The sequence below is a fragment of the Dermacentor silvarum genome, chromosome 6, assembly GCF_013339745.2.
Source record: "Dermacentor silvarum isolate Dsil-2018 chromosome 6, BIME_Dsil_1.4, whole genome shotgun sequence".
In the NCBI taxonomy this organism is placed as follows: domain Eukaryota; kingdom Metazoa; phylum Arthropoda; class Arachnida; order Ixodida; family Ixodidae; genus Dermacentor; species Dermacentor silvarum.
This window is the reverse complement of record NC_051159.1, coordinates 83,823,901-83,851,415: the sequence shown is the minus strand read 5'-3', so window position 1 is coordinate 83,851,415 and position 27,515 is coordinate 83,823,901. Positions and strand designations below refer to the sequence as shown.

The window sequence follows — 27,515 nt, the reverse complement described above, 5'->3', positions numbered from 1 at the left end:
GACATGGTATGCGTGTTTGAAGAGAATAAGGAATGAGATGTATAAAGCTTAGGAATTTTAGCAGGCGCACTTCATGAACATACCCGAGATCTGGGGCCGTATTCTGTAATGCTTCGGTTTTCGAAGGATTCGGTTTGGCGGTGGCGTCACATTGGGGCGGTCCGTTGACGTAATGAAAACAAGTGAAAGGACAGAGACCAATCGGCGCGAAGGTTTCTTTTTGTGGCAGTGAACGTCACAAACCGAGTAAAAATATAGCAATTTACGAGCGCTTCTTGGTAAATAAAAATAATTTGTTCATGTATTGATGAGGTTTACGTTTTTCATCATGAAACGTGTGTGAGTTGTACTGGCGGTGAGCGACTTAACGAATTTTGTTTACTTCGGTTGACCCATTTATGCCGCTAGGTGGGACGTCGTACGCTAACTTCGCGTTGCGGCCAAAATACACACTCAAGTTCCTCGCACAGTCGGAGCGCTGTCTCTTTTGAGAATCTGAATTGTCGCCGGAATCCCTCGTCTGTCATCTCAAAGGCGTCTTGTCGACGTCGAGGTTGTCGCTGTCTATCACGGAGGCTTGCTAAAAGCACGATAACAGGCGCCACAGGCACCGCACACGCCGTCATTTTGCTCCGAGTGCCGCAATCTCGCCCGTGCACACGGCACGCACAGGCTCTGCACACGGCACACCGCGCTTCGAATCGGACCGAAGCAGCGCGCGGCTTCGCTTCGTAGCAGACGACAAATTCGGTTTCCGCGTGATTGACATGTGCATGACGTCATCAAAAAATGCGTTCGCGCCCTGAGGCGATGGCATCACCCAGGCGGCGACCAATCGCTGCACGCAAACCGAATCCTTCGAAAACCGAAGCGTTACAGAATACGGCCCCTGTACGCAGATTTCCATTCAGTACTGCTCACATATTTGATGAGGTGTGAGAGTCATCTCACGGAAATCATAAATTATGCATTTTGTATTCTTTGCTGTTTAGATAAAGTGCTTCTTGCATTACATATATTTCATCTGCACCTGGTCAGCTAAATGTCGAGTCATGCTCTTATAAAATGTGCTCTTTCACTTTTGTTCCAGATGAAGCTTTTGTTCAACATCAAGCCACTGTTTGCAAATAAGGTAAATACAGCTTCTAAAGTTTCTTTGGTTTTGACTTTATCTACATCCTTGTTCATATACGCAATTTAAGCTCTTATTTTGCTTGCTTTCCAGCCGTTCCTCGTAGTTGTCAACAAGATTGACATCGTCAGGCCTGCTGACCTTTCCCCTGAAGGCAAGGTACGTGCACCTCTCATGCTTCTCAGATGATCCCATGGCAACCTTGTGACTAATGTGTAGCGAATGAGCATCTTTAGAGGGACACCAAAAGAAAATATTAAGCCGAGTTACATTGAAAGATCAGGCTTCGTTAATAACGAATTCGTCATTTTTAGTGAAAACCTGAGACTTTATGAGAAAAGGACAAATAATCGGTATTGACGCCACCTATTTTGAACTCTGACTTCTTTCATGTGATGTCTGCAATGTCTGATTCACTGAGAGGGAGGTCACGTGGAGACTGCGTCAAGTCGTTTGTTTCGGTGCTGTCAATTAAAATTGAGGAGCAATAGCGGAACGTTCATTGGCAAGTTTCTGTTCAACAAAGTAATACACAGTTGATCCCTGATATATCAAACTCGGATATTTCAAATTATTGTCTATATCAAGCAGTTGCAAGATCCCTTCGAAAATCCCATGGAAAAGTATAGCGATGTACTACAGTCGAATCCCCCTACAACGAAATTTGCGCCACAACGAAGATTTTCCGATTCCCCGTCAGCTGCCCATAGAAAGTAATACAAAAAAAGAAGACCCTTCCCAACGAAGGTGTTTTATTCGGTATTTCCGCTTCAACGAACTATTTGAGAACGAAACTGGTAGGGATGGGCGAATAGTGATTTGGTCGAATAATTTCGAATCGTATAGTTAGAATAGTATATATCACATATTACAGTAAAACCTAGCTAATTCGAATTTCACGGGACCAAAAAAAAATGTGTGAATTAACCGAATGCCGAATTATCAGGGTATCCAGAAAAGAATAAGCAAATGATTCCTACGTCAGCAATGTTTTATTAGTGTAATGGATGAGCAAATCCTTTTGCTACTTTGCACAAAAGCAGTGCGGAAGCTGCAATGCTCGTTATCTCCTGACTGATTGGGTATCGCAGCGGCGATCAAGGCCTCGCGACTTCCTTCGCAGCACGGCCGCGGCGCGCGCCATCATTTGCGAGACCCTTTGCACTACCGCGCGCACATCCGATTTCTGCGGCAAGTGCCGCGTGCTGCGAGATGAAGAACCAATCAAGAGCGACGAGAGTGACGTCACGGAGCCATGGCAACCGGACCTCCGCCGGGTTATCAATCGATGATAGTCGTCTCTCGAGGGATTTCTGGACGCTGTCTGATCGCACCCTTTTCGCTCACTGTGATTCTGCGCTCCGAGAGCACGCGAGATCATATCGCGCTGCCGCGCGTCGAGACGCGATTGCCACGGTGGACTTCGTGGCAAGGCGCTGTTGCGTGCGTTTTTGCCGCTAGTGTGGCCGTACACTAAAGCTCAGCCACTTGGCGTGCTGCAATCGGTAGCTATGTACATTTTTAAAACCTTATAATAAATTACACACTTTATGCGGAGCACTTAGATGCGTCAATTAATGATCAGAAGGACCTACTCTAACGACTCGGTGCGTTTGTACAAAATCGTTTCAGGGTCCCTTAAAGCACGCGGCCGACGCACGCACCGAGTCGGAACTACTGTTCGCTGCAACAACTGCAGACGAAATCGCAGTCGCTATATATGCGATCATGGATGGCCACTACGCAGCTTTTTAGGCACGCGGCCGACATGCGTATCGAGTCAAAATGAAACTTTTTGCCGCAGCCGCTGCAGAAGAAACCGCGGCAGCTATCGGCGCGATCATGGATGGCGACTATGAAATCCTGCGGCCAACGCGTTGTTATGCGCGGTGGTAAGCACAATAAAGGCGCAAATAGGCACGAAGTGTTCTGTCGTTGCTGTCATTCACGTACGATTTTCGCTGATCACTATGGCGATGCGGACTCCGCCGCTTCGTTTCAGTTGTACGCTAGCGCCATTTCTCCTCTTTTGCGTCGCACATTTCTGGCTCTTTAATGCAAAAACGTATAGCCTTCGAGATTTATGGTTGTATGGCAGCCACTGACGTGAAGCATAGCCTCCGAGATGTGTACCGGCCGTGCATGGCTTTTGGCTGCCTATTCGGGAGCGCCGAATAATTAAAAAATATCGAATACCTGAATTCGAGGCGAATAACGAATATAGAATACTCGACAATACCGAATATTTGCCCATCCCTAGAAACTAGAAATGAATTGAAATTCGAACTGGGGGGGGGGGGGGGGGGCGAGTAGCCAAATTAGAAGGCCCTCACAAAGCTGTAATGATTTTATGTCTGCTTGAACAAGGTTTTCGCGAACGAAATCAAATTCAAAGTACCAATTTAAGCGACTGCAATCCATAGCGTGGTCATCACGCGCCTGTGCGAGACTGCAGGGGATCACTGCAATCGCTGCCGTTTTCTGTAGTCTGTGTCTGGTTGAAATGGCTACGCCAACGATGAAGCGTAAATTTCACTCTATCGAGGAGAAGGCACATATCATCGCCGAGGCAGAAAGAGGAAAGAAAAAAATCGCAGTTTCGCCCGTAAGCCGAAGCATTGATTGCGATATCAGCTTAGTAGATACAGTGTAGACCGCTTATAACGTAAGTCGCCGGAGTCGCGAATATCCACACTATAAGCGGTACCGCACTATAACCAAAGCAACAATTTTCAAGGCCCGCACCTATGCAAAACATGTGCACCGAGCCACCACGCGTATGCGACAGTCGAGGAATGCGGCTAGAACGTTTGCATTCAATTTACAGTCGAATCTCGTTAATTCGATATACTTCACGCGACGGCACCTCTGACCGGCATTGCTCCGGCACCGCCATAGTGTAAAAGTTTAGGAGAGACCCCTCAATGTCGCGCATGAACAAAACAAGAAAAAGAAACGCGGCGGAAATTTCATCCTTTCTCAAATGGCAAGGTCGCCGATTCTGCGTTGCGCCGGAAGCTGCGTGTACGTGCCGACGTCTCAGCCACGCTACCGTAGCCACGCGTAGAAAATGGCAGTGAACCCTTCTTTCTCCTTTGTTTCCTCTACTTTCTGGTCACTTGTTGACCTTGCACGCTGCGGCTACGGTGCAGAGGGAAGCAGCGGCGCTGTCCCAGGCCGGCCAACGAAGCTGCCCACGCCGGCAAACGCCCGCTTCCCGATAACGGCAGAAAACGAAACTTCAGGGAGCGGGCGCCAGGCCGGTTGGAGCGGCGGCGCCTGTACGGCATCGGGCGCGCACGGTGACAGTCGAAAGTGAGGGAGGGCGAGGGGAGCCACCGAAGTTGCTGAGGCGAATCTGCTTCCCTGCCGCCCTCTTCCCTCACAATTCCACGGTCTCCGCGTGCGCCCTTCGCCGTGCCCTGCCGGCGCCCCCCGCTCCCTGAAGTTTCGTTTACTGCCGTTACCGTGACGTGAGCGTTGGTCGGCGTTGGCAGTTTCGTGGCCCTCGCTTGCTGTGCGCGCCGTAATATTTCACGACTCGCACTCAAGCATAACTGCGAGTCGGCCTAGTTGGAACAGATTCATATTCTTAAATTTTTGCGCGCAAACAAACAGGGACGAAACACTCAAGATTCTGGTTTCAGCCCCACTGGCTGTTCGTTCGCACCACCTGCCCTTCTCTTCCACTTCGTCCCTCTTTCTTCCTTGAGCACTCCTTGGGGCGCCCGTTTGAGGGGAGCGTTCGCCGTCTCCGCTGACTTCCGTACTCCCAGGCTGCCGCACTGTAACCGGTATTTCGTTTCCCGCAACTGCACTATAAGCGATTCGTGTATACATGTAGTGCTATGGAAAAATTAACGGGAGTCTGAAAAGACCGCACTATATCCGGTCCTGCACTATAAGCGGTTACATTATAAGTGGTCTATACTGTAGCTATACGAACTTTAAACATTCGCTGACTAAATTACCGAGCACAGTGTCACGCGCGCACAGGTAAACATGAACACATCTCGCTCGATGACCGTGGAAAGTCTGTGTCAACACGCTGGAGTGAGATGGCGCGACAATAGCAGCGAGCGAATTGACTTCCGTGCCGTCTCTCGGTTCACTGCGAACTAAACATCGAAAGCACAGCACGCACACTCTACCGGTACTAGTTACACTTTGCCCACATCGCAGATCGCTTTGAAGGTGAGGCCCGCATGGACGCTCACTTTGTGCACGTCGCAGATTGCTCTCAAGGTAGCGCTCGAGTAGCCGCGCCGCCGCCGCTCTTGTCAACAAGATGCTAACGTCTCGTCTAGGGAAAATGACCATCCGCTAGACACACTGACTCCGGCGACTGCTTTGAAAGTAATGGATCCTTTTCACCTCATCAGAAATGTTATTAGAACCCACGGCAATGGCATTGCGATGGCTCTTCTAAAGGACTGCGAGACTCGCGTAATGTCTTTGCTTGCCGTGAAGCGTAAGAAATCCAGGCTGACTGACTTCTGGAAATAGAACTTCCGGTAAGCCAAGCTTGCCAACATTGTAGTAAATATGCAGTGAAATTGTGATAATTCAAACCGCTTCATTGGGACGGTGCATGTGCCGCAAAGTGGGTGTTTCGCGATCGGCCGGCAATGTAAGAAAAATGCTGTAACAGCGGCGTGAAGTGCATTTTCTCGAGAAGTTGACACCTTATCGACTGCCTTCGGTACGTCTCAGCCCCACGCCATCGTGAAGATTTTCTGGACGATGGTTTTGGTTTCGTTCGCGGCTTTTCCGTTTGGCGTACGTACGACATACAATTTCGCGTCAACGAAGTTCCATCACGATGAAATTTTTCGCGTGACCCGTCAATTTCGTTGTAGCGGGACTCGACTGTACGCGTATATTGAACGCCACGCACAAGTGTGCTTCTCCAAACGGAGACATGATTGCTTTTCACATTGTCGGAAATATTGAATGCTGACAAATTTGAAACGGCACTGCTGTGGCAGATGCTGTCGAACGAGAGATTGAATTTCGATGTCCAGTACATGCCATGGAGGAAAAATGAGCAAGGTACTCTCAGTTCTGCTCACTGCACATATGGATGGTTCCTGAACACTGTGGCCGTTAGTTATTGGCAAGAGCAGATCGCCACTCTGCTTCAAAAAATGCAAAAGGCCTCCTGGTCGTCCGATACGCATTCCACAAGACAGCTTTGATGACATCCGATCTTTAGGTTGAGTTACTCCAGGCATGGGATGCCGAACTGGAGATGCTGTAACGCCGCATTTGTATTCTTGTAGACAAAGGATTTCTGTGAATGGCATTTTAGGCACGCAATACTCGTTGCTGTGTGATTCGCTGGTGTGCGCTGAGCGCGTTTTATTTGTGTTCACATGGATACACGTGAGTGGGAATGGACTGTGATTTTCTGCAAGCTGAAAGTCGTACTTTTGAAACTAACAGCGTGTGTGTAGTGTTGGCAGTTACTGACGTAGGGGGCCGGAGGTGAAGGGCCAATAACGAAGTGATTTACAGGCTGCAATGCGTCGGCGTGCTGAGCGACATGGAAGAAGACACATGCAGACCTTTTTTAAGGGCGGTCGAGAATCCTAAATGACTTGTTGCAACAGTCAGTTGTGAAACCCAACACAACAGTCTGCCTGGCTTGTTGCCCATGTACAGTGTAGACGTGTAAGTCGCTGGAGTCGTGAATATCCACACTATAAGCGGTACTGCACTATAACCAAAACAACCATTTTCTAGCCCTGCACGTATGCAAAACATGTAGACCAAGCAGCCGTGCATATCCGAGAATCAAAGCGTGCCACTGGGAGTTTTGCATCTGTTTAAATTTACGAACGTTGAAAGGTTAATGTTGAAGTATCCAAGATCTTCGCATGAAGCAGGCAAAGTAGTAATTTTAAAAAAATGTCTGTTTCGCCCGAAAGGCGAAGCATTAATTGCAATAGCAAATTATTAGACAGCTATAAGGAGTAGGGGTAGTAGTTTTATCGGCTGCATAAACTTGACACATTCGCTTACTAACTGAATTAACAAGCGTGTCAACGCACACAAGCAAACATGAATAGACTCGATGACCGCAGTCAACCACTGTCAAAACGTGGGCGTGGGGAAACGCGGCCGCAGCAGCGAGCGAAGGTTCATGCGGTCTATCGTTTCAATGGAAACTGAACAGTGTAAGCACAGTGCATACAAAGGTAAGGGCCGTGCCTGCGACAACACTGACAGCCGGCACAGGCGCAAACGCATTTGTTGGCAGAGTAGAAGCCATCCCCTCCCACGCTGCCTTCCTGCTTTGCTCTTTTCATGTGGGAGATTGCGTCGCCAGTTCCCCTTGCGCCCGGTTGCAAGATACGCATTTGTATGCCGCAGCACAGCATGGCCCCCCGCCCTCCCTCCCTCCCATACCCCCACGGCCCTTCGTGCGATGGAAGTCGCGTTTGCTCTCTGCTGTGCGTTCGCTCTCCGTGAAGGCGCACGGTGACTATTTTATCACCCTTAAACTCATGCTCCACGTCTCATGCTCCTCCTCTGCATCGCCCTCGTTGATCTCCTCTCCCATCGGTGGGCGCACCTCATTGAGAAGTGTGCTCGCTGCCGCCCTTGTCGGCGAGATTTTACCGCGGAAACCGCATTATAAACCGGTACAGAGGTGCAACAGCTGCGCCAATTGTGCCATTTTGATACAATTTCGTATTTTTTGCGCCACGCTGCGCCAAAACTGCGATATATGCTGAAATAGCGCCACGCTGCGCCAAAACGCCCAACCGGCCGCGAAATTTCTCGGGTACGGTAGTTTTAGCAGGAAATAAAGGCCGCGTTGGCAACTTGCAGCTTGACACGCCATTACAGTACCAATAGCGCAGACGAGATCCAAAGTGCCCCGACGAGGCGTTGGTGTGTTTGATGGTGGGCGCCGAAGAATATTTTCGCTGCTGGTTGCAGTGCGGCGTGTTGTATATGCAGTAAAATCTCGCGGAGACGCGGAGTGCACGTTGCTTGCAGTAACGAAAGCAGTTCGCCATTGCCGCGTCGGCTCAACAAGATCCTCGCCGTATCTGTGCACGCGGTCACGAGCGGAGCGGTTGCGAATACTCCACGGGAAACTCGCTTGTACGGTACAGCAAGCCACTCGGCACTGACGGTGTTAGCTTTGTAGGCGACGCAATGCACAAAACTAGTAAGGGTTCGGTTCCACGCGGCAACAGGCACCGCGGTAATGAAACGGTGCCGATTTTCGCTGTACACTGCCGAAACGCTAAAAGATTGTCAAGCAGTCGCTGCATGTTTCGACTACCGCTGGAACGTCGCGACATCGTCAGAAAAAAAAAAAGAAAAAAAAAACGAAAGGGAACCACTCACGAAGAAATGCATGTGTACTTTCCACGTGTTTGGCGGGAAAAGCTGCGTGCAGTGCACTGCTGGTGCGCGATCGAGGTTGTTGTTCGGAGCGCGCGTTCAATTTCGCTGGGCGCGGCCTTGGTCAGCCGTGCACGGTGAAACTGAGCGCGCGCTCCAAACAACGATTTCCGATCGCGCCCCTGCCCTCGCCTACGCTGCTAATGTGTATTACCGTATATACTTGTGTAATGAACGCACTTTTTTTCTCCCAGAAATTCAATGGAAAGTTGGGGGGTGTGTTTATTATGCGGGATAAATTGTGAAACTCCTCCAAATTTGGGATTTAGAGTGCTCCAAAACGGTGTTTTTTTTTGTTTTTTTTTCCCGTAACCTGCTCCAAAAGCAAGATTTTCCTGCTCCAAAAATTGCTCCAAATCCTATTTTGGCTGTTGCACCACTGCCGGTATTTCGTCTCACGCGGCTGCACTGTAAGCGGTATGCGTATACATTGAGTGCTATGGGAAAATTAACGGGAGTCTGAAAAGACCGTACTATATCTGGTCCTGCACTATAAGCGGTTACGTTATAAGTGGTCTGTACTGTATGACAATCGGTTGTTTAAATGGCATATTGTAATGGGCACTTGGCCAGACAAGTTCATGTGCAATTTGCAGTACAAGTGTGCTGATGGTGGCACAGCGCGTTTGGAAGCAAACAGGCTAGTTTGCTACCGCGCGGCGACCATTTCTATCATATCTTGAATAAAAATGTGTAACAAACACTCTGACGTGCATGAGCGCACTGTGGTTTTGCATCCGAGTGAGGCAGACATTTAGGGTTAGCTTTGTGAACGCCGTTCCGCAGTGTGTTTTGCAACGTTGGCGAAGAAAATAAGTCTGCTTTTGTGCAATAGACATGGGCTTGGAGAAGCAAATCAGTAAGTTCCCGCTTTTCACTGTTTTGGGAAACTGTCCGAGGCGTGTGGAGATCTCAGATAAGCTTCAGATAGGTATATTTTATATTTCGAAATATCATGTGGAACTATTTTGCGATCCCCTTCGAGTTCAATATACCAAGGATAAACTGGATTGGCACGCAGAAATCTATGATAGACTTCTATTCAAATAATCTATCGATCTAACTTAGCTTAAGTATTTTCCTTTAGTGTTTCAGTCAAAATTTAGGCAGCAATTGCAAAATTGCAACGTTCAAGCTCGACTTGTGTACCCGTATGAAGAGAGGGAGGATTTTGATGTTTTTAGTGCACAATTATCCAGACTTTGTCGCAGCATACTGCAGCCTTCAGTTGGCTGATGTATAACTGCAATTGAAAATTGGGACACAGCATGATGATTTGTTTGATCTTTCAGTTTAATGTGACGTTGAAATTGTGACGTGAAAATGTGAAATTGTTGAATTTCACGGGGTTGCATGGCGTTTGGGTCGGGACTGGAAGACATTTCAAATAAAGTGATAATTTGAGGGAAAGGGTTTTGTTATAACGTGGGATTACTGTAGTCGTATTGAGCAAAATGCAGTCATCCTGCCAAGTTATTGAACTTGAGGCGCCATACTTTCAGGCCCTGTTCTCGAAGTTGGCTGAGGAGTCAATTCCCGTGTTGGAGATGAGCACCGTGACTGAAGAGGGCGTGGCCGAGGTGCGCAATGAGGCCTGTGACCGGCTTATGGCCCACCGATTGGAGGTGAAGATGCAGGGCAAGAAGATTGAGGGCATCCTCAACCGTCTGCACGTCTCCATGCCCACTCCCAGGGACAGCAAGGTAGGGTTGCAGATGTTTTGTGTCTCAGCTTTGCCAAAATATTGTTACATCACCTTGTAGATCTTTATGGTGAGGATGCACATGGCAAGAGAAGGCTTTAGAGTATGATGACATTGTTTGCCATATGGATTTAGAACCAGCTCACTATACATATATCTTGGCTTCCAATCTTGTGCTGCTTAATTTTAGCAGAAATCAGCAGATATTTATTCAGTCGAGTCCCTCGACAACGAAATTCACGGGTCACGCGAAACATTTCGTTGTGGCAGAACTTCTTTGACGCGAAATTAGTATATATGTATATACGTATGCCAAATGGCAAAGCCATGAACAAAATCGAAACCATTGTCTGGGAAATCTTCGCAGTGGCGTGGGGGCAAAGGTTGAGACGTCATAAAGTGTCAACTACACGAGAGAATGCATTTCGCGCTGCTGTTACAGCATTATTCGTACATGGCGGCCGACGCCTAACTCAACGCGCGTGCCCGGCCTATCGCGAAACACTCATTTTGCGGCACATGCAGCGTCACAACAAAGTGGTTTGAATTATCACAATTTCATTGCATATTTATGGCAAAGTCGGCAAACTTGGCAAGCTTGTGCTTACCGAAAGTTTTATTTTCATAAGTCGGTCAGCCTGGATTTCTTACGCTTCATGGCAAGCAAAGGCATTACGCGAGTCTCACAGTTTGTTAAAAGAGCCATCGCAATGTCATTGTCGTGGGCTGTGATAACTTTTAAGATGAGGTCAAAAGGATCCACTACTTTCAAACCAGTCGCCGGAGTCACACTCAGTGTGTCTTGCTGATTGTCATTTTCCCCAGACGAGATGTTGGCATTGTGTTGACAACAGCGGCTGCTGCCTATGGCGTGGGCGCCGCCGTATCTTGAAAGCGATCCGTGATATGCACGAAGTGCATGCCCGTGCTGGCCTCATATTTAAAGTGATCTGCGATGTGGGTAAAGTGCAACTAGTGTCGGTAGAGTCTATACGCTGTGCTTTCGACATTTAGTTCGCGTTGAAGCGAGAGATGGCACGAAGGTCAATTTGCTCGCGGCTGCGGCCGCACCTCCTCACTCCAGCATTATGACAGCGAGTTTCCGCGGTCATCGAGCGAGATGTGTTCATTTTTACCTGTGCGCGCGTGACACAGTGCTTGGTAATTTAGTTAGTACGCGAATGTTTACGAGTTTATACGGCCGATAAAACTATTATCCTTAGTTCGTAGAGCTGTCTACTAATTTGCTATTGCAATCGATGCTTTGCCTTTCGGGTGAAACTGTGAATTTTTTTTCCTTCCGCTTTCTGTCTCGGCAATCATCTGTGCCTTCTCAAGAGAGACAAATTTACGCTTATTCGTTGGCATAACCATTTCGAACGGACAAAACACCACAGAGAAAACGGCAGCGATTGTGGCGATCCTGTGCAGTCTCGCGCAGGCGTGTGACGACCACGCGTGGCTATGGATTGTAGGGGTTAAAATTGGTAATTTGGATTTGATTTCGATAGCGAAAACCTCGTTAAGCGGACATACGATCTAAACAGCTTTGGAAGAACCTTCTAGTTTGACTGCTCGGCAGTTTCAATTTCAGTTCAGTCCCAGTTTCGTTCTCAAAAAGTTCGTTGAAGCAGAAATACCGAATAAAACACCTTCGTTATGAAGAGGCTTTTTTTTTTTATTACTTTCCATGGGCAGCTGACGGATAATCAGAAAATCTTCGTTGTGGCGGAAATTTCATTGTAGGGGGATTCAACTTAGTTATGTTAGAGTAACCATGATGGCCCAAAATTGCCAGCCATTGGGCACATGCGTGCACATCCTTCCAGATGTGCACGCATAGTAAGTGGTTAACATGTCCTGCCCTGTCCTGTCACCGTTATTCTGTTGCCTATGTGAATCTGTCAGATGCCAGCCTTTAAGGGTTACCATAATCACGCCGTAGGAAAAAAAAATTAAGGATAAAGGATTGCAGGATTGCAGATAAAATAAAGGATTGCAGTCATTGTTGCCCCAGCTTAGAGGAAATGATGAGTAGACGAAATGGGGAGAGTAAACAACTTCGTCTTCATTCATATTATAGTTCCTTTTTGAGAATTTCTTCAGGAGTACATTTCTTGAAAGTATTGCGCCAATTCCAGTGTGTTGCACAGGTTTGAAGCTAAGGCATTTCAGGGGCCTCTTTAGTACATGATAAGGGGCAGCAGCATTGGCAAGATGTTTTTGAGGTGTGAAAGTAAATGTGCTCCTTACAATGTAATGCCTTGTTAAGGGAATTGTGGTTGTTTACATTTTTACACTAATTGAATGTGGACTTGCTATTTATGTTTCATGACCTGCTGAAATTGTTCCTTGATGTTTTGTCTTCAAAATGCATACCTTATGTTCAGGAGCGACCACCTTTCATACCTGAAAGTGCACTTCAGAAGAAGATGGAGGCAGATGGGGCCAAAAAGAAACTGGTATGACATTCTGTTTCTTTGCATGTGAACAAGACAAATGGTCCACAGGAAAGTGGACATTTTAAGTGATCATCAGTGACAGAACAAAGGGAGCTTAATTCAGGAGCCAACATTTCAACGAAGCCTTTGTCAGGGCTTTAACTTTTTTGTTACTCCACGAAAATGGTAGTTTTTTTATAGGTTCTAGAGAGAAAATTTTTTGCCACTACAAATAATATTCCAGCACACATTGCAGCATAGCAAATTGTAAATAATGAAATGCTGTTTCCAAAAACATGCATTGCAAAGCAAAAAAATTTATTGGGTACCACTTAAAATTTTAAACACACATAAGAAAGCACCATTTTTGTTGCCAGTTGATAAAAACAACTATAAAAAAACATGGTATCTACAAAACCATTAACTTTAAAGGAAATTCAGAATATAAATTTCGGAGATAAATGACCCAGGAATAGTTTCTCAAAAAATAAATGCTCAGTACACCGCCATTCTTTGGATAGAAAAAGAAAACTAAGACCAGGAACTGCTTTTCACTCGTGCCATACAGTGAAGCATTTTCTGGCTTTTGTGAAGCGTAGGTGCACTCCGCATTTTTTGCACAAAACATTTCTCTTTGTGGCCCTCATAACACATTTTGCAGCTTCGCCTTTTTGGCATTTTCTGAGAATGGTCCGATGAAAAGTCCAAGAAACTTCACCAGTTCGTCTGGAGCCACCTCCTTCCAGGGCCCATCGCTCTTAGCGTAGCTGGGCAACTCCAGAATATGCATCCAAGCATATTTGTCATGGTCTTTATCACCTCTGCAGTGAAGAAGAGCTGAAAGGAATCCCACACCATTTTTAACAGTCTTGGGCTGCTCCATAGTGCTGGGCCAATGTGTTCAGGCCGGTCTTCTTGGCATGAAGTGAATTTTCTTTGCTGCCGGTGGCAGCACATTCAGATAATCACTCTGCAGATAATCAGTGAAGCTCTCAGGTCGTGCACAAAGATTGGCAAATAAGCGCGCACGAGGAAGGAGACCGCTCAAGGCCGTAAACGAAACTCACCATTGAACAGCTGCGGATGTCCCAGGCTGACTCAAAACATCGTCGCTGTCATTGCCGGACTCCTATTTCGAGTCCACATCACTAAATTTAAGGGGGGACGTGGGTTCTAAAAACTTTTTCTTTAGTTTTGGTTCTATCTTAACTAAACTTCACTGTTTGGATCAATTTTTCACACTGATTTCAAATCTATAATTAGTTTTTTGATAGCTACTCTAGTTCAGAAAGTATTAAAATCTGGAAATGAATTTCATGAGTACTTCTTACGGGGCTTTTTGGCAATTTATCCTAGTCAAAGACAAAAAGTAAGAGCATGACTTTAATGCCAAAGACTTGCTCTAGGGGGTGATGCTATTTTTATTTGTTTGAAAGCATTATAAAGGTAAGAAAGGAGACCAACATTGACTGTGAATATATTTTTCTTATTTTCACTCCATTGTTACTTTTGTTTGTAATTTATAAAATGATGCTAGAGTAACATAAATAGCATCACCCCCTAGATCATTTTATTACGAATACACTGATACCAAACTTGTTATTGTCACTCCACAACATCATAGAAAAAAGCCCCGTAAGGCTGAGTGCGGTGTGTAAAAACATCGAACTGAGAAAAACGCATTTGAAGTTTAGACAGTTGCAACTTTTTCTAGAATCCAGCTACAGCAAAATTAATGACATCATTTTGTAGCTCTATTCACGAGAATGACTATACTTAATATATTGTTACGGGACTGTACCCTGCCAGAAAACTTGGAAAAGCTTGTCATAAAGCCATGTACTGCCCCTAAACCAGCATGAGAAACTACATTTACCACTTCATGTGCCCGTTCCAGTGGCCTGCAAGCTAAATGAATACAAAATTTGTATAATAAAGTAGCCTTTCCATAGACAAATAAACTTACACAATGTTCAAGTCAAAATCACGCATTTATGGAATATTTATTGAATGACCAAAATTGATTATTGTCATACAACAACACTTCGCTGTACAGCATGCCAGGGCTGTATATGCAGGGTTCTTTGCTGGCTTGTGCCGTTTTGAAAGCCTAACCTTGGTATCGCTACTGTCTAGATGCTCATTTTGCGACTTCCGAAGCTTTTGCGACTAGCAACTTGAATTTCTGGTCCGTTGCGCACTATGATGCCAGAGACTCCTTCAAGATCGCCGCACTTCTCGGGCGCTCAGCCGACTCGCCCACTCAACGCGGTCTTGGATGCCGCTGGACGCGCTGGCTGACGATCCAAGGACATCAGATGGGCCGTAGCTATGCCCAGTAGAATCAACGGCGACGTTAATGGGCCGCTTCGGACGCAACAGGTGGTTCCGGCCGTTCCGCTCGTGCTGACCGTTCGCGCAACGCGCTGAATAGTACGCCGTATCAACGCGGTCTTGCGCTGAATAGTATGCCATATCAACACAGTCTTGGGTGCCGCTCGATGCGCTGGCTGACGATCCGATGACATCAGATGGGCCGTAGAATACGCCCAGTAGAATGAACGGCCACGTTAGATGCGCCGCTTAGGACGCAGTGGTTCCAGCCGTTCGGGTAGCGCGCCTTCGTCCGCGATCTTCAGCCGTGCGTTCGATGGATGCTTTCGTTTCTTTCCGTAAGATTAACACGTTATCTTCAGACGAGCGCAAGACGAAAAGACGGTGCGCGAGCCGCGTGAACACAAGCGTAGCAGACGACCGCGAGAAACTCGGGAGCAACGGAGATACGGCGGCGCGCGCAAAACAAACAAAAAAAAGCAAAATGGCCGTCTCGGTGGGCGCGCCAGCCAATGGGAGGCGCGAGACGGGGGGCTCGCCTTGCGCGCGCGCGCTCCGCCCAATCAGAGGCCCGGAACCACCCTTCGGAAAAGCGGCGAGAGCGGTCGTTCAGCTTGAGCGGCGCCATTTTGAGCTGGCGCAAAATGCTCGCAAAGAAAACAGCTACAAAACAAGCCCAAGATGGCGGCGGTCGGTTGGCGGCTGCGCCCGCGGCGGCGCGCGCGGGAACTTTGAACAAATTTTGCCTGCCGCAGGTCGTTTCGCGTCTCCCGTGGCGTTTTGAAAGCCGATTTTTTCCTATCTACCGATCGAATTCAGGGTTAATAATTTGAGGGCAGCTGCTTGAAGGCCCAAACATTCCTAAAATGCGTTTTTCCAAAAATCAATTTTTTGGCATTTTTTTACCATTCTAGAACCCGCGTCCCCCCTTAAGTTAAAAATAAATTCTAGCGTTTTACATGCCAAAACTATGTTTTGATTATGAGTAGGGCTCCGTGTTTTCGGAGTTTATTTCTCGTAAATCTCCAATTCTCCGCAATTTGGAGTTAAATTTTGTATTATTCTCAATACTCCAGAATCTTAGATGAAATGATATCTGAACACAAAATCATCAGAACACGCGAAGTGTATTTTTGTTGTCTGGAAGGTTTGAATGCACAAACACTTATACACACAAGCACAAATACTTGAATACAAAACACCTACATTTGTGTGTATTACAACCTTAAAGCTTGTTGTAATAGACTCAATCATACTTTACGAGGTTGCTGTCACTGATGGAAGCATGCTCCTTTTGATTGATGATTCTCAGCTTTGAAAATGCCCTTTCAACGTTTGCACTAGAAGATTCAGCGCGCTGCGAAAAAGCACTGACAGGGGTTCAAAAATGCTACTGATTAATTAGCTCTGACGGTTCGCAAAATCATGAGTAGGCTCATGTCGTCAGTTTCAAGAAACATTAACTTAAAAATCAGCGCATAGGTTTCGAACGCACGGGGTAACTCATGCTTCACATTTAGATTCATAATTTGAACACTATACCAAAGCGATTCACCGGTGTACTAGAGTGCATCGAAAAGGTTCCTCTCAACTGTCTGTCTCCACTTTTCAGTGACAGCAACGTAGTATTTATGAAGGTCTGCGACAGTCGTTGAGCAGTCATATACGTCTCTCGCTCCGTGCGCAACAAACCCTTTGTTGTATGTGCGATGGGTGGGGTCTACGAGATACTGTTGACGTGAGGTAAAGTTTATATTGGCCAAACCGGCCGATGTATCAATGACTGTTTAGAACATGCCCTTTCGATATAGAACGGAACAGGGCCATATTGGCCGTTAAAATCGGAGTTTATCGAATAAATCCGAATTGTCAAAAATTTTACTAGCGAGTGTTTCGGATTTTTTTGGATTTGTCCGAAAACACGGAGCCCTAATTATGAGGCACACTGAGTGAGGGACTCCGGTTTGATTTTGGCCACCTGGGGTTCTTTAATGGGCACCAAATGCATGGTACAAAGGTGTTTTTGCATTTCACCCCCATCAAAATGTGGCCGCCGCGGCCTTGGGGTGGAGGTATTCTGTAAAAGTCCACCTAGTGAACTTTTCATTTCGGCGGCTGCTGAAGTGATGATTGACTGAGCTGGGTACCAGCGAGGAGGCGCCAGTCTCCTTCTCACCGGTACAGCTCCGGTGACTGCCACAGACAGTCAGTCCACACTAGGTGGACTCTTACAAAATACCCCCCCCCCCCCTCCCCCCAGGTCCATTATTTCGGAACCAACTTAAGTAGTATAAAATGAATGTACATAATTGTTGCAAAGCCTTCATACTTGCTAAGCGTCATCCTTGTATGTGTGAGAAGCATGCGGTAGATTTCTGCGACCTCAAAAGTATTTGTCGGTACTTCTTTAACAAAGACAAGCATTCACTTGCCCTGATAACGATGACCGGCATTGACTTTTCTTTATCAGAGCCCTAACAAAGACAAAAATCCATGTCAAAACGTTGCCCACCACAGTATCTCAGTGGATCTGTTGCTCTGCTGAGCTCAAGGTCGTGGGTTCGATCCTAGCCGCTTGGGGGCAGAATGGAAAATTGCTCATGTACTTTGTTGGGTGCACTTAGGACCCACGTGGTCAAAATTAATCCTGAGTCCTCAACTCGGGATGTTCCTCATAATCAGATTGTTGTTTTGGCACGTAAAAGCCCAGAATGAAATTTTTTGTTGGAAGATTGGCTCTCCAAGTTGTGGCTTACCTTCTTCGCCCATTGTTGGTTCTTTTATTGCGTGCACATTATGGATATCACCTTCTGGAATTTGTTGACATATTGTTTTTCACTTTATTGTTGATCATTCTTCTCTCCCTGTTTCTTTAGGAACGTGAGATTGAGGCTGAGCTTGGGGATGACTATATACTGGATCTGAAAAGTAAGTAACGGCAGGTTGTTTAACAATGCATTGTGCCTTTGTGAGTGTTATTTGCTCACCCTTGATGTCTTTTATTCTGTTTCCAGAGAAGTATGACCTACCTGAAGATGAGAAGTATGATGTCGTTCCTGAGATTTGGGAAGGGCACAACATTGCCGACTACATCGATCCCGAAATATTCGAGGTGCGAGAACATTTGGAACTCTATAAAGCATGCGTTTCTTATTGCGAGTGCACTTGAAACATCTTGTTACGAACACTTTGTTGGCAACAGGCTAGAAGTGCGGGCATTGTGTGTTTTATTCCGCATTTTAAAATTGGAGGTCCTGGCTAGCATTGTATACCACTCTATAATTGCCCTTTGTGAGAGACTCAATTTTTATTAGGCCTGTGTAACATACTTTAAAGTCTCGCCCTGATTGGTTTAAGAAACTTGAAGGCACTATTTTTGGGAAAGCCATTATCAGTTTTCGAGAAGGAATGGGTACAGATGAACGAAGGAATGGGTACAGAAGGAATGGGTATAGTCAATGAACACGCGTGGAGCCAACCCGAATGCACTCCCAAATGGCTTGTGGGGTTTCGCTTGCCCAACGGTTTGGGCGCGGCCGGTGCTGAGTTAACTAGGCTTCGCTAGTTTCGGTTTCCAGGAGGTGTCGGCAACATGGCCGACCACCATGCTGGGGTGCAACTGTTTTCACAACAAATCCGTGCAGGGGCGGGGCCTCGCCTCGATGACGTATCACCATTTTCTTTTTTCTTCCTCTCTGTTTGGCGGCGTTCTAACGGTGTTGGAACGGAGAACGCGCTGGGCTGGTGGTGACTAGGCATAACTGTGGCTGCTGTTAAGGGATCGATGGTATTCCTAAATAAACGCATCACTGTTTGGTGATCCAAATATAATCTCACTATCAGGGAGGTAGCAGTCTGCCTGACTGGAGCAGTATTTTTTTATTTGGGGTGTTGCTACACTGTGCTACGCAACACCCCAACGATCGCCGCTTCGCGTCGGCGCCCGGCACCAAGGCACAACTGACCGTGCCACCAAACAGAGAGGGAAAAAAAAGAAAATGGTGATACGTCATCGAGGTGAGGCCCGCCCCTGCATGGATTTGTTGTGAAAACAGTCGCACCCCCATGCTGCGACGATGCCAGTGACGTACCAATGCCAAAATATTATTTCCGCTCAACTCGGTGGTCAAATTAGCACGCAGTCGTGCAGGCAGAGTCCGAATTATATAGAATGCCTTAAGGTGTCCGGAATTTTGGTCGTACTTATACTTAAAATTTATGGGCCAGTGATGGTGCTTCAAAGTAGTCCGAATAATCGAGCTTGTTTGAATTGCTGGTGTCGAAATAATTGGTCGACGCCAGTTGTGAATCGGCCAGTTGCTGAACAGAGGCTTCAGCTTTACGAGGAAAAACAGACAGTTGACAAGTACCTGGTGTCGTCTGAAGCAATGACTGAGCGTTACGAGGGGCTTATCAAGGCTGGCCTGGCTCAGAATAGCATTGATGACATTGTATGGCCAGGTGTTTCTGACTGATGCTAGAGCCTTGCTGAAAACATAACAAAGTGTCAGCTGTCAATGAAAAAAATCATACGATGTAAAAGGCAACATCTGAGCAGCTTCACTAAACTTGGAATAAACTAATTACAGCACACTTAGTGAACAGGTTTGTTGTCTTCATTTAAATTAAAGGGAATCTCATGTTCTCAAGGCAGAGCAACATTGTTTTACAGCAAACAAATATTTTCTGAATTAATGCTTGCCAATTTTAAGTGTTTGAAATAGCTTAGGACGTGTCCAGCAGCTGGCATTTATTAGCTCTAAAGTGCTCCGAAATCTGTATCTGGATGCTCCAAACTGCTCCAAAATTAAGATTTTGCTGCTCCAAAAATTGTTCCAAATCTCAGTTCGTCAGTGGCACCACTGGGAACGGATATTCTACGATGAATCGTATCCATGTCATCAACCAGGTAATAGAGAAATCTGCGGAGTACAATCAACCTCTCTATATGGCTTTCATAGATTATGAAAAAGCATTTGATTCATTAGAGGTACCAGCAGTTGTAGAGGCATTACGTAACCAAGGAGTACAGGATGCATACGTGAATATATTAGCAAATATCTGTAAGGAGTGCACAGCAACCTTGGTTCTCCACAAGAAAAGTAAAAAGTTCCCTATCAAGAAAGGGGTCAGGCAAGGAGACACAATCTCCCTAATGCTATTCGCTGCATGCTTAGAAGTAGTCAAGCTCTTAGACTGGGAAGGAGGATCATAGTGAGGATCAACGGCAAATATCTCGGCAACCTTCGGTTTGCAGATGACATTGTCCTATTCAGCAAAAATGGGGACGAATTACAGCAAATGATTGAGGACCCTAACCGAGAAAGTGTAAGAGTGGGGTTGAAGAATAATATGCAGAAGACAAAGATAATGTCCAATAGCCTGGCAAGCGAACAAGAATTCAGGATCGCCAGTCAGCCTCTAGAGTCTGTAAGGGAGTATGTTTACCTAGGTCAATTACTCACAGGGGACCCTGATCATGAGAAATTTCCAGAAGAATAAAATTGGGTTGGAGTGCATACGGCAGGCATTGCCAAATCCTGACTGGGAGATTACCACTGTCGTTGAAAAGAAAGGTGTACAATCATTGCATTCTACCGGTGCTAACATATGGGGCAGAAACTTGGAGGCTAACAGACAAGCTCGAGAACAAGTTAAGGACCTCACAAAGAGTAATGGAACAAAAAATGTTAGGTCTAACGTTAAGAGACAGGAAGAGAGCGATGTGGATCGGAGAACAAACGGGGATATCCGTTATTCTAGTTGACATTAAGCAGAAAAAGTGGAGTTGGGCAGGCCATGTAATGCGTAGGATGGATAACCGGGGGACCATTAGAGTTACAGAATGGATACCAAGAGAAGGGAAGCGCAGTCTAGGACGGCAGAAAACTAGGTGTAGTGATGAACTTACGAAATTTGCAGGCGCAAGTTGAAATGAGTTAGCACAAGACAGGGGTAATTGGAGATCACAGGGAGACGCGTTCGTCCTGAAGTGGACATAAATATAGGCTGATGATGATACTTGTGAGGGTTAACATGAGTTGTGTTAGTTTGCTTTGTGTTGCTCTTACCAAGTTTCTGTCTCACGAAATGATCACATGGCACCTCAGTGCTTGATTGATGTCATATGTGGTTCAATATGCAGAAACTGAAGCAACTTGAAGCGGAAGAAGAGTTGCGAGAGCAGGCTGGCTTCTACGACTTCCCAGAGAGTGAGGAAGATGAGGAGATGAAGGAAATCAGGAGCCTGGCTCGACAGTAAGCACACCATGCTGTTTTTTTTTTTCTCTCTCTCTCTTTTACCTTCGTTTCTTGCTGCATCACAGTGACCTATTTCATTGTTTGCTTGGACTGTTGTAAAGAAATTTACTGTTGATTATGTTTTTTGAGCTGCTCCTATGAAGGAATTTAGTATAAAGCTGCCTTTTGTACCTTTCTATTGTTTTCTGTATCAGATACACTTTGATTATATTTCTGTGATGGCTGGAACTGAGGTACTTGTCACTAAAGGTGCTAGGTCAACTTGTTATTGCTAGATTGGAAATAATGCCATATAGCCAAGTTGGCCACGAGTACATTGACCACCTGTGAACTTTTGCAACAAATACACAAATAGTACATGGTACCTTTAAATGCTTGATAGACACTTTACGCATGTTTCTTTAATGAGGTCACTTCTTGCAAGGTGTTGCTTCATGATAATGTTTTTAATGTAGTCAGGAGGACACAAAGCTTCTTATTAATATCCTTTATTATTATGTAAGTTCCCTGTGCAATACGGGAGGGAAATGCTAGTTTAAGAAAGATGAAAGTGAAGTCCTAAATCTCGGAAGACAGTTCGGGAAGGAGCTACAGTACAGTCCAAGTGTCCAAGCAGCTCTTTCAGTCGAGCACCCTCGGGAATACTTTCACTTCTGCATGAACGTTCAGCACGACATCTCATTGACATGATTGGTAAGTGAGAGTGCCATCCCTACAAGTGATTGACCAACAATACAGCCCTAGCAGTGTAAGTGTCCCGAGTGGAGAAAATGGCTGCAAGCTTGTGTGTTTGCAGTAGCAGTACCATTGCTACAGTGCTGTGATGCTGAATGCGTGGTCACGGGTCTCATTTCTGATACTTTAATCTGAAATTTTATAAATTGTGTAGTGCAGAAATGCTTCTGTACAAAGGTGTTTGTGTATGGTAAAGAGAGAGCAAAGGAAAGATGGGGAGGTTAACCAGAGATTGCCTCCGGTTGGCTACCCTGTACTGGGGGTTTTGTGTATGCTAAGAGTCTCTCTTAGGTACGAAATAATTCGTATTCGGTTGCCTCTACACTGGGATCATCATAGTTGTTTCGTAGCATGGTATTTCACCTACCATTGGAATTCTTGTGTTCTCACTTTTTCAGGATCCGAAAGAAGAAGGCTATTTTGGCAATTAATGCCAAGATTGACAACACCACAAAACCCAAGGTTTCAAGGCCAATAATGAAGAAGGTAAGCTATCTTTTTGTCATTATTTTTAGAAAACAGTGTGCCTACAAAAGATGTCTTTTCCCATTCCAGAGGGAACGCAGTGTGAGCAGACTGCGCTCTGAAATGTCTGAACTTGGTGTGGAGCTTGACAAGGGCCGGGTAAGCATTTTGTGAAGATTACTTTGTCATCTACCTTGGAACTGTGTTGGATGTGATCTTTCTAATTTGTAATGTTATTGTTGAAGCAACAAACTGCATTGCTAAACCACAATTTTTTATGCATGCGCCCTTTCCCCCCCCCCCTCCCTTTTTTTTTTATCAATATCCCATTTTGCGTGGAGATGTAGACCCCTTGCAGTATAAACTGCCACAAGAGATGGAGGTTGCAAAAACCGAAGTGTACTGCATTGGTCGAGTAATCATGATTGTATGTTTAGAATGTTATAGTACTGTGGAACAGTGAGAACACTGCAAGAACAGCCAAAATTTTTACAGCTCCTTGCATGCAGAGCGTTATAAGATGCCGTTGCCGCTAATATGACTGGGCCTTGTCACTGCAGTCCTTAAGGAGCCTTTGCTCTTGTACGAGAGGTTGGAGGGGAGGATTGCTGCTTTCAGAAACTGTTCAGGGGAGATGGACGAGGGTTCCGGTTGCTGAGTGGAACAGCTTGTGTCCTCGCAGCATTTTATTTGCTTGTAATGTATATCTGTTGTTACTCAGCCCCTCAAACTAAAGAATTGTTGCGGGAAAGGATTCAGTGGGTGACCCTTTATGACTACCAGTGTGTGATAAAATTTTGAACTGGGCGTGATAGGGTTCCCTTGGATCCTAATTTCCTGATAAGCTGTGCATTTTGGGTGCACTTATTAAGCTATCTTCAGTTTAGTGCAATGCCAAGGTTCTCGTCAGATGGATTTTAAAAGTCCCTTTGCATTTGTTTTGAAGGGAACCTACTAATAAAAACAGCTCTTTGTTATAAAGAGAGAAACCTTTTCCTTGCTGTTTTAGACACACTTCAAGAGAGCTGCATCAGAAGTGAGAACGCCGCGACCTTTGAAGAGGAAGCGGGAGGACAGCGAAGGCCGTGTGCGCAGCAGCTCGAGGACTCCAAGAGACCAATCGGGCATCCGGGACGCAACGGTAAGTTTTATGCGTTCAGTTTGCAAGCTAAATATTCGGACTAGTGTCATTGCACGGGTCTAAATACAAGTCGCCAACCAATAATTCTGACTTGTTGGGGACGACCTAATTATTTTAATAATCAGTAGTTTAAAGTAACAGATCTTTCCGAACATAAGAGCCGTTATTACACGAGTGGCTGATAAAGCTTGGCAACACGTTGCTGCATGCTCAAATGCTACCTAGTCACTCTCTAATTTGACTACTGTTATGCTGTCACTACAGATGGACGAAAGTATGGTCAATGCATGCACTATTAGAGTGCAACAAGTCATGCCAAGTGGAAAAAAAACGTGCGTCAAAGAAACCAAAGAAAACCAACCGAAAACGCATTAAAAGCAAGAGCAAAAAATATATATATATAATTGTACGAAGGCCGACAATCTAACGTGAAAAGCTCTGTTTTACAAGCTAATTTGTAAGAACCACGATTTGCTGCAATGCATGCACCAAATCTCTGTCACCTGGCAGCTTGAACAGAGGTCAGCCGCGCTCTGATAGTCGTATGATCACAGGGATCATAGCAACGTCCCTTGTCTGTTACTTCCCTTGCTGTATAGCCATGCTTGTCGGCATCAACACAGGCTGGAGTTGCTGTTATTTGAAGCTGCTTGCTAGAGATTCCGAGTGGCATAAACTCATAACAGCGGCCAAAGAAATTGCTTGAGACCATGCAACATCTTGAGACCACGAGACACTGGATGTGCGGGACATACACGATAAGCACACAAATGCAGCCTGGACAACCGAGCGTCTTGGTGCGACTTGGTTTGTCCTGTGGTTTGTGCGCTCTTGGCGACTATACTAAGCTTTGCTACTTTAGTTTTCAAGGAGGTGTTGGCACCGTACCAAACAAAATCATTGCTCTTTCTGTTCATCTTAGTAGCAGAAATAGCATGCAGTCATGTAGGAAGAGTTCAAGCATCTGAAATTTTGGTAATCGTTACACATTACGTTTATGGGGCGAGTGGTGGTGCTGCGAAGCTGTCTGAATAATTGTGTCTGAATTACTGTTGTTTGAAATATTAGTACTAGGTGACTTTATGAAGTAAATAACTGATGAAAAGGAGAAGGTGCGCTGCGATGGGCTTGTATTAGTGATATTCATGGTCATAGGCTGAACTACTGGTTTATAGGTTTGTGTGGTCATGTGTTCATACACACACACTGTGAACTACCGGTATATAGGTTTGAAGAAAACACTGTTTTATGCATTGGAGCACAAAGTAACTGGAACACCAATGTATTTTGTCAGACTTTGAAAATTAATATCTCGAAACTGGTGCGGTCGAGAGAATTTGTTCCAAGTGGATACGCCTTGCAATCTCACTGGCTATAATTCGTAGATGTACATAAATATCTGCCTGTAGAATAATTATAAAGTAAATTATTGTAATTATGTTAGTTGTTTAATGAATCATTTTGATTTCTCGTAGAACTAATGGATGCCTCATTGAGTAACTTAGATCAAGGGTTAGAATAGTGCTATCTGCCACAGGCAATTTTTGCAAATTTTGGACCTTCTAAATACAGTGGAACCTCGATTATACGTCCCCCGGTCATGCGACGACCTGCATTTTACGACGGATTGCTTTGGTCCCGGCAAAATGCCCATAGAAATAATGTATTAAAATCCTCGATTATACGATGCAATTTTACGCCGACCCCACCTCGTACAACACCTCTCTCTCTACCATCTGAGAAAAAAAATAAAGAAAAAAGCCCTAAGCAGACGCAGGCTGGCGTGTGAGCACACTGCAGCTGGCTGATAACGAGTGTGCAATGCCATATTTACCCGAATGTAACGCGAACACGATTGTAACGCGAGGGGCGACTTTGTAGCGCGAGGTCAATGGAAGAAGAAATGGTACCTTTATTCAAGGAATCGCAATTCGGAAACTAGTTCATTCATCTTGGTCATCTGAAGAGGAGACTAAGCTTTCCTTGGGTGCTATTCTCGCGCGATCACTTTTGTAGATTGTTTCAGATTCGTGAAATTTCATGTGACTTGGCACTGAAAGCGTCTGCCCACCAAGTGTTCCTGGCGCTGTCCTAAGCACGCTATCAGCGCCAAGAGCGCTTTCGGCCGTATACTTCGAAGGGGATTCAGTGTCGGGACGAGCAGAGTCTCGCGAAACCGAAACGATCTCCTAGAAGTGATCGCCCGAGAATCAAGTAGTCTTCCGTGCCGTCGAGCTTGTTCGAGATTTAAGTACTTCTTAAAAGACCGCGCAAACATTTCATTCGGCATCAGTACCAAGCCACTTGGAGTTGCACAGAGCCTTTCTGACTGACATCGCACTTAAAGAGGGCCTGCCGCTGGTCCCGCCATCCGCAAATCGACTCGTCGATGTCGAGACACCGAGTCGCGGCAGACTTTCCCAGCTCCTTGGCCATCAAAATTGCTCGTCTCTCGAAGTGGCCATCATACCGAATGCGCTGCGTCGCCACGCAAATCTATGGAGTCGAACCGCAAAAGGTCGTAGGGTATTGTGGCATCGTAACCAGTTACTAGCACAACTAAAACAGCGTCGATTCCAATAAAAAACAAGTTTCGACTTCGGTTTACTTGTATATGGATTGGATTAGACGTGAAGTTACAGGTTGCCAACGTAGCATTTGAAATCACCGGATTTAGAGCATTTGTTTTAAAATGGCCAATTTTGCTGTTATTCGACTGTAACGCGAGGGTTGAGTTCAAGCAACGAAAACTATGAAAGATATGCACGTTACAATCCATAAGTACAGTAATTTCTTTATAATTTAATCTACCTTCCTTGGAGCAGTGCAGGTTCGTGCCGCGGGCTTATTCAGGTGGTCTGTAGCCATTTTTTGGGGCAAAACTGAGCGTCACTGCCTATATTCTTAGTTTTTCGATTATGTGACGCCCGGATTATACGACGATTTTGCGTGGTCCCCTGAAAGTTGTATAATTGGGGTTCCACTGTAAAACACCCAGAATAGTGGTCATTTGGAAATGTAAATTTTATTCTGGCAACACGAAGCATGCAAGTATTGCAGCGATCGCCATCGCTTCTTAGTTTACAGGATGTGCCTGTAAGACGGAACTGCCGTTCATTTTCGTTACCTCTTCATCATTGTTTATTCCTGTTTGGTGCATGGTGTCTCGCCTTGAGATGGGTGATGGAAGCCGGCGGTAGTTCACTGCTGCGTTCAAGATGAAAGTTTTGTAGAATCGAAGGGAAATTTGGCCACGCAGCGTCAGTTCGATGTGTAATTTAGAATTCTGTAATTGTGTAATTGCATAATTCTGGGGCCATTTCGCATAAGGTTGATCAGGTGGGCTGGTGTATTAGTTGTCTTTGTGGGTGCCTTCCTGTCGTCATTGCTGTGATGTTGTGCATGCAGATGAGGACAAAGGTGAAGAAGCTGAACAAGAAGGCTCAACGGCCAATGAACAGGAAGGCCAGGAAAGGAGAAGGTGACCGCACCATCCCCAGCCTCAGGCCCAAGCACCTGCTGGCCGGCCGAAGGGGTGTGGGCAAAGCAGATCGCCGGTGAACCTGGCTGCTCAAGGCTTGGTTGCTGCACTCTGGGACACGTGTCTTTTTTGCTAAAAATAATAATTGCTGCCATCAGTTGCTCGTCTGTTTTCCATAGGAAACAAAAGCTTGCAGTGTTTTTTAACAGTGAGAAAAATGAACATGAAAAGAAACACAGATGACAGATTGGGCACAGAATTTCCAACTAGCAGTTAAATTATACGAGCGTATATTTTATACAATCTGTGCATCAAGCACCCAAAACATTGCAAAATTTGGGCGCACACATGTGCCTACAAATACCTTGTAAGATATGCCACCTTATCATAATAAAAGGGGC

At 45.7% G+C, this 27,515-nt stretch overlaps 1 protein-coding gene across 1 annotated transcript in view; it reads left to right on the top strand.

The window, feature by feature from the left end:
• Nucleotides 1–27,271, top strand: part of LOC119455689 (GTP-binding protein 4-like) — a 45,811-nt gene extending 18,540 nt beyond the window's left edge. Inside the window, exons 7-17 of the mRNA XM_037717114.2 lie at nucleotides 1,091–1,132; nucleotides 1,226–1,291; nucleotides 10,057–10,257; nucleotides 12,647–12,718; nucleotides 17,908–17,959; nucleotides 18,046–18,143; nucleotides 21,177–21,289; nucleotides 22,426–22,513; nucleotides 22,583–22,651; nucleotides 23,502–23,633; nucleotides 27,042–27,271. Coding sequence (XP_037573042.1) covers nucleotides 1,091–1,132; nucleotides 1,226–1,291; nucleotides 10,057–10,257; nucleotides 12,647–12,718; nucleotides 17,908–17,959; nucleotides 18,046–18,143; nucleotides 21,177–21,289; nucleotides 22,426–22,513; nucleotides 22,583–22,651; nucleotides 23,502–23,633; nucleotides 27,042–27,194 — 1,086 coding nt within the window. The 3' untranslated portion in view covers nucleotides 27,195–27,271. The remainder of the gene's footprint in view (nucleotides 1–1,090; nucleotides 1,133–1,225; nucleotides 1,292–10,056; nucleotides 10,258–12,646; nucleotides 12,719–17,907; nucleotides 17,960–18,045; nucleotides 18,144–21,176; nucleotides 21,290–22,425; nucleotides 22,514–22,582; nucleotides 22,652–23,501; nucleotides 23,634–27,041) is intronic.
• The last annotated feature ends 244 nt before the right edge of the window (nucleotides 27,272–27,515 follow it).